Here is a 7,554-nt window from a genome sequence, read left to right on the forward strand (position 1 = left end):
ATTAATAAAATTAATTATTATGATCTATAGTAAATAGTAAATCATCTAAAAGTATATATTCTTTTATAAACATCACCTCACTTTATATTATTACGTACATTCATTATTGTAATGAACTCTCTCGTTTGCTATTTGTATGGTTATATATAAGTAGAAAGTTTTGACTACACAACTAACCGTGTATAATTATTAATCTCAATTCACTGTATTTTTCCTTTGTGTAAATCAGTTCTTCAAAATTATGTAGATGACGTATCTTTTTACTCAACAAATACATTGTTTATATTTTCCTTAAGCTTTTAGCAAAAATATTTCACAGATACTAAAAATTAAATCAGTTATCAAATAAATTAATTTTTCTAATAAAATAATTAACTTTTAAAATAATCAAATCAGTCATAACAGAATAATCAAATTTGTATAATTAAACTTGGTTAGTAGCATGATAAAAAAAAAAATTCTGAGATACCAAATATATATTTCTATCCGTGATGACTAATTTTTTATGTATATATACTATGATATAATTGCTTTTAATTATGTATAAATTATCCTTGAATTTTCTTAAATATACCACTTTGTCACACACACATATTCTTAAGTCAATTGATGAAAAAAGTGAGTTTATATAATCAATTGAAACATGTCAAAAAATTTAGGGCAGGTGTAGTTTGCATTTTCATTTTTTTTTAGAAAATACTAGAAATAAAAATAAAAAAATAAAATTACACCGGTCACAATTATGGGAAAATATTGTGAAAGTTTGGGGCTAAAATATATATTGTAAAATTTAGAGGCGGAAAGTGGAATAAATGATATTTATGATTTATTTGATAAGATACGGTAGATCCGGTTGAAGTAGAACTATATGTGGATATGAGATCCCGAGTGAGGGTTGGTTTATTGGGGTTTGGTTTGATTTAAAAATTGAATAATGGAAGGCAGGTGGGGGATGGTGTGTATATAATTCATGTCCTTATTATGTGACCCCCTTTCCTCTTTCTTTTTTTTTCTCCTTCCTTCCTTCCTTCTAACTTTTGCTTTCTCTCTTTTTGATCTCTGACCTAATTGTCTCTCTTCTCTCTTCTCACTTCTCAATATCTCCCTCTCCCTCCACCACCACCCACAAACCTAGCTAGCTGCTTCTCTCTCTCTCTCTCTCTCTCATCGTCTTCTCTTCTTAGATCTCTCTGTCCATAGACTCATATTATTCTTGACACACAAATAATAATATAGCTGCTGACTACTCTAGCTACAAGCAAGCTCAAGATAAGGATAATAATAAGAAGCAAGAAGATTGGAGAAGTTTGAATTTGATCATATCATATCATAGAATCGGTGGATCAGCTTAATCAAGAGTGAATATAATAATAATATATTGAAGCAAGGAAGATGACTCCAGTGAATTTGGCAGGGCAGTTCGGAGACACCACATACACCAAGGTTTTTGTTGGAGGCTTGGCTTGGGAGACTCAGAAAGAGACCATGAAGAAATACTTTGAGCAATTCGGTGAGATCTTGGAAGCTGTTGTCATCACTGACAAAGCCACCGGAAGATCTAAAGGCTACGGTTTTGTATGTTCATTATTTCTCTTCCACTTAGATCTCAAATTAATAATCCACATGAACCAATTTCATAACCGCTACTTTGTTATTTTATTAGGTCACGTTTCGCGAACCAGAAGCTGCCATGAGAGCTTGTGTGGATGCTGCTCCAGTAATTGATGGAAGAAGAGCTAACTGCAACCTTGCTTCTTTGGGTGTCCAGAGATCTAAGCCTTCAACCCCAAAGCATGGTCCGTTTTATTCTTAATTATACAAAACCAACTTCATTCTCTTTTTATTTCTTTAATTTCTTCTGCTTTCATTCTTATTATATATGTATTTTATCTGAATTTAGCAAGGTTGTGATTGATATGATATATAAGATCTTGGGAAAGTTCCATAACATCTTTTCCATTTTGATCAGTTTGTCACTGTTCAAAGATGCTCTCATCATATCAATTCTCAACCCCGTTCATATTCTTCCACTACTACTACTCACTCATAAAATCTTCATGTTAACTAATTAATGGATATTCCTCTCTTGCAAGTTGTCATTGATTGTGTGTTATATATATATTCTTTGATGAGAATGGAAGACACACACACACAGCTAATACATACATGGCAACTAAGCTTGAATATTCTTCCAGAGTGGAAAGTTCCATTTTTTTTGGTTATCCAAACTGAGGGTTTTCATGTATAATTTTTGGGAAACAACTACATGAAATGTCCCTTGCAAGCCATGGAACCCAAACAATGCAAATTTACTTCATTATACTTTATTCCAATTCCTTTACTAACCTTTTTCTTTTTCATCACTACTTATTCACATATATAAATATTTATCTTACTCGCTATAAAAGAAACCATTAAAACAAACAGCATATCATTTGTTTTTATGTAAAAATGGTTAAAAATTATTAAATTTTATATGAAAATAACTTTGTATGAGTATCTACAGTAAAACAAACATTATTCTGATTATACAAATGAATAAGCAAAGAACAAAACATGTACATTATATATTTCTTTAGTTACTATACAATATATAAAAATTGTTATTATTATTATTATTAGTTTTGGTATGATGATTTATAATTTTTGTTTTTCAGGAGGAAGTGGAAGGAACTTTAGAGTAATGGGGTCTTTCCAGACAGGGTTTGGAGGGGGAGTGGGATCAGCTTTTCCATCGGCAGCAACCTTCCCTCATTATGCTATCCAGCAAGGGATACCATATAACGTTTATGGGTATGAATATGAATATCAATATATATACTTATATATTATTAATTATAACTAACTCTTTATTGCATGCTACTCTTTCTCTCTCTATAACTGTACTGCTTCTACAAATAACAAAGGTGGCAATGGCACGTGCAATGCCAACTCATGCACAACAAATAAAACCATCCAATTTCGTTTTTTTATAATCTTTTTTTCTTTTTTTAACTAAGCTTATCACTCAACAGTATGAAGCACGCTTTGCCACTTCATATCTCTATTCTTTTACACAGAATCAACCTCCACATGATCCTTAAATACACCTTTTTCCATCTCTCTCTCTCTCTGTCATGTGCGCGGTAACAAATCAAAGAGAAAATGGAAGACATACACAACATGTGAAAATAGTCTTCTACATTGTTTGACCAAACTTCTGTTAACTAACTAACCAACCAACCAAGATACCTAAATTTACGTGCTTCATGGAAACTCTAGCATATATACACCAAAATGAAGGATCTTGTAGTTGATTCCATATATATACTTCAATCGAGTATTGCATTTTATTATTACATAGATGATTTCGTTAAACTAGTGTCTTTATTAGCTTGATTAACTTTTAAGTTCTCACTTTAATCTTGTCTTTGTTTATTCTTTGATGATCACTATTTGCAGGTACTCTCCTTACTCACCGGATTACACTTACCCCACGGTTTGTACACATTTTTTTGTTTTTACTTTTACTATTTTTCTTTTGTCTGCTCTATGCATATCTTTTTAACTTAGGATCCGTTTTGAACCCTTACTTTTAGGTCACGCACCATGGCTTTTGAACTTTCTTTCACCAAATCAAACTATTTCCACCACCTTCTCACTTTTTTTTTTCATGATGATGATGATTTCACTTAAAATATCTAATTTGAAATAGTCTTCAATCACATCTTATAAGAGAAAAACTGAGTTTATTTTATTATATTGATCATTCAAATTTCATCAGTGAAACTGTTTTAATACTTATTTTGGTGGAAACTCAGGTGCAGTCGACTTTACGTGAAGTTATAACTGAAAGCCGTCAGATAAAAATTTAGTCAAATTAGTCAAGCCATCTAATGGCTCTCAGCTATTAACTTCACGTGAAGTCGACTGAACCTAAATTTCCATTACTTATTTTTTAGGGTTGGAGAAATTTTATATATGTTATTCTAAAATCTTCGGTTTGGAAAAATATAGGCCTTGGTTTCTTTAATTGACTTTTTATGCAATTTAAATCCCTTAATCATGTTTCTAATAGTACAATCATCATGTATGTTAAATCATGACGTGGAAATTCGAGTCAATATATATATAATTAATGTATCCCCACAATCAAAATCAAGTGAACGAACAGTTAAAATTACAGCAAATCTCCTGACTCACAACTACTTCAAAGGTTGATTTATATATCTATCTTAATAAATGTGCTGAACATTGATTTTAGCAGGCCTACTAGAATAGTAATAATAGAAAAGGCTCAATTATATATGATGATCACTGTATTATGATAATGTAAACATAAAGTATAACACTGTGTCCGGCCGGCTAAACCTTTTGGGGACGGGGTTAAAACGGTAATTGTAGTGGAGGGTTGCACCACTATGGTGTTGGCACCAACCTGTTTTTACTAGAATCAAAAACCATTCATGATTGTACCATACAGAATGTGGAGAAGAACGTGGTAAGTCGGTGGGCATGGCCACTATTTGCACAATATAATAATAATAATTAATATATAATAATAATGATTCCCGAAGAACCAATGAATGAATGAGTACTGGTCAAAGTGTTCCTTGTCCTGTCTTTCCAACTTTCTTTCTTTATTCAGTTTATTGTGTGTGTAACATGTCAAAGTGGTCCATATTCTAGGTCACACTTTCACAGTCTTCTAAATTCATGGGGCGCCAAATAATTTCTAATTTAATTCTCTAAATCATCATAGCGGTCCACCCTTTAAATGAACATAGAGAAGAAATAAAGAAACTATTCGAATAGTATATATGTGATATTAATTAAAAATAGAGGATATACATGCAATCCTATCTATATGTAAAGTTAATAATTCAATATCGTTATATGATTTAACATGTTTTATAAAACTTTTTAGCGTTTTTGATAACGCGAGATTAATAATAATAATAATGTAATTAAAATAGTTAAAAAGGTTTTTATTTTTGTAAAATGTGGAGAATGCAGAGCTACTACAGTGTGTATGGAGGTGCAGCAACAGCACAGTACCCAGTGTATGGAACGGGACACGCTGGAGGAATGATGACGGGTGCCGGGGCAGCAGCGGCGGCGGCAGCAGCCACGGCGTTTTATCCGTATATGCAGTACGGAGGAGAAGGGAGTGGCGGAGGTGGATCAACCGGCGGGAGCTATACTACTTCAGGGCAGGGTTATGGTGTGAATTATCCGCCTCATCAACTGTTTCAGTATTCTCCGATTGCTTCAACCGGTGGCTATGCTCAGCACTATGCAACTCCCATGTCCCTTGCTCCTTCCCCTGCCTTGCAATCAGGTTTGTACTCCATTTTCCACTTAATTATCAACCTTTTCTTTTTCTTTCCTCCTTCAACCCAACATTTTGGATTCAATTTTTGCTCACTTTCTTAGCTATTCATCTTATACATAATCAACCATCAAGATGTTGGTATCTAACAAACTTTGAAATCACAAATTTTAGGTTTAAGTATTTAATATACATAAGATTTTACACAAAGCGAAAACTCAAATACAGTTATTGTAAAATTGATAAATAAATATTAATGACCTAGCAAAATTTAATATAAATAAGATATTTCACACTCCGTACGTATGCATGTGGCATGTGCATGAATAATGCTCATCGTCAGAATTATTTGGAATTGGACTATAGATTATGACGTATATACAAGTGCATTTTAATATGGGAAAGTTTTCAAATGTACCGTCTTATCGGTATTACAGTGATTTTTAACCGTTAATCTTAATTATATATATTTTTTATAATTAAGATTAACGGTTAAAAATTACTATTAAAATTTATATACATAAATTAATAAAATGACAATTTAGTATTTGTGTTAGTCAAATAATAACTAAAAATACTAAAAATTGCTTGCCCAACAGTTTCTCTTTTATATATACATAGATTGAATTAATAGTTGAAGATATTTTTCGATCCGAACGAAGAAAGAGGCATAATACTAACATCTTTGACAGTGTGTTTTGCTGTGCCGCAGGCGTGACAATGGCTCTTCAAGCTCCAATTCCTCATCGCTAGAGACTTATAAAATGAAACACTAAGCTATGTCATCCCATCATCGTCACTTATTGCATGCATGCTTCTTCAAGTCTCTCATCATCATCATCATCATCAATCAACCTTTTGGCCTAACCATGGTGCTCTCTTTCACACACACGCACTCTTCCACACTAACACAAAACAAAAGTCCATCAATGGCATTTGGGCTTTTGCATAAGATGCCCCCCGTAGGGGCTCAAAAAGTTACTCCATGCATATGAAAAGAAAAAAACAAACAAGGTTGCATCTTTCAATGGAAGGTTCCATGGAGTGAACCAAAAATAAAGATGCAATCTTTCACCAACACAAGCTATACGGAGATGGCTTGGGAAGTTGGAAAAAGAATGAGAAAAAAAAAAAAAACACTTAGCCCCCGGAAAAGGCTAAGTCAAAAGAACCATCTTGTTTAACTTGAGTCCAAGGAGGACTAAGTCAAAGTCTAGAATGGTTTCAAAAACTGTAAATTTTGAAGATCAAACATAGATAGATGATCATCAAGTAGAAGTTAGTTATGCAAAAATAGGTAATCCCTCCAATCACCTCTCTGCATGAAAGAGGAACTTTTTTTTTTGGGCAATCATGGACATTTGGATGTCCCAGTTTTTTTGTATGGCAACATCTAGCTACTAGTCTTAGCTTTTAGTATTAGGACCAAGTCGTGTATTCACAAAATGTTTTTTTTTTTTATTAAATCAACTTCTTCATTTCAATTTTCACTAAGAAAAAGGGTTTAACCAACCAATTAACCATGTTCTTCCCTTTGGGTAAGGGAAGGCAAAAAATGCAATGATTAACTACTGTTTTTGTTTTTAATTTCCTTGTAAAAATTCAATTGCGGCTTAAACTATGGGAGTTTAAGCCCAATACTAATGTTTTAGGAGGGGTAGATTAGGATCATGTTGAGAACTGCATCAATGGAATGTGGAACTCAAAAGCACTTATTAATTTGCATGTAACCCTGGGAGATATTTTGGAATTCCCTTGGGTACACTTCACTTACTCACCAACCATGGTTAGGGCATAGGTGAATGAATGATCTCTCTCATCATCACTCTCAGTCTTCGTTCTTCTGTCACTCTCTCTTCCTCTATATTACATCGAGATTATGGACCTTGATACTCGGTTATTATTAATTATATGGTTTGTATTGCATTGTAATTAGGATGCTAAAATAGGAGAAGAATTAATTCCTTCTCTCTATCCATTCCGGATATGGATGTGAGAATGGAACTACTCTATCTATATGCGTTTAATCAATCTCATGTTATGCTTGCTTGATTGCTTTTGTTGTTCAACATATGTCAACATGAGCAAATCAAGTTAATGCTTCAACTATGTTACATTCATCATTTTGTTATATATCAATCCACCCACCTTATTAAGTAAATCTGGTTATATATATGATATATCACGTGGATATAATCATAATCCACCACGTCCCATGCATGCAGATCAGAAATTCCTGATTC

General features: G+C 32.9%; 1 protein-coding gene across 2 annotated transcripts; it reads left to right on the forward strand.

Moving 5' to 3' along the window:
• LOC107629746 (RNA-binding protein 38) lies at positions 1,006–7,286 on the forward strand. Of its 2 annotated transcripts, none has more exons than XM_016332628.2 (6): positions 1,006–1,575; positions 1,664–1,796; positions 2,658–2,793; positions 3,442–3,478; positions 4,996–5,320; positions 6,024–7,286. In XM_016332628.2, exons 1-6 carry the CDS (start codon positions 1,393–1,395, stop codon positions 6,062–6,064), a joined length of 855 nt encoding a protein of 284 aa, XP_016188114.1. In that variant the 5' UTR covers positions 1,006–1,392; the 3' UTR covers positions 6,065–7,286. The 2 variants fall into 2 exon arrangements, with proteins under 2 accessions (XP_016188114.1, XP_016188115.1); XM_016332629.2 differs by having other exon boundaries at positions 1,008–1,575; positions 6,004–6,427.

Source organism: Arachis ipaensis, chromosome B03, assembly GCF_000816755.2.
Source record: "Arachis ipaensis cultivar K30076 chromosome B03, Araip1.1, whole genome shotgun sequence".
Taxonomy (NCBI): domain Eukaryota; kingdom Viridiplantae; phylum Streptophyta; class Magnoliopsida; order Fabales; family Fabaceae; genus Arachis; species Arachis ipaensis.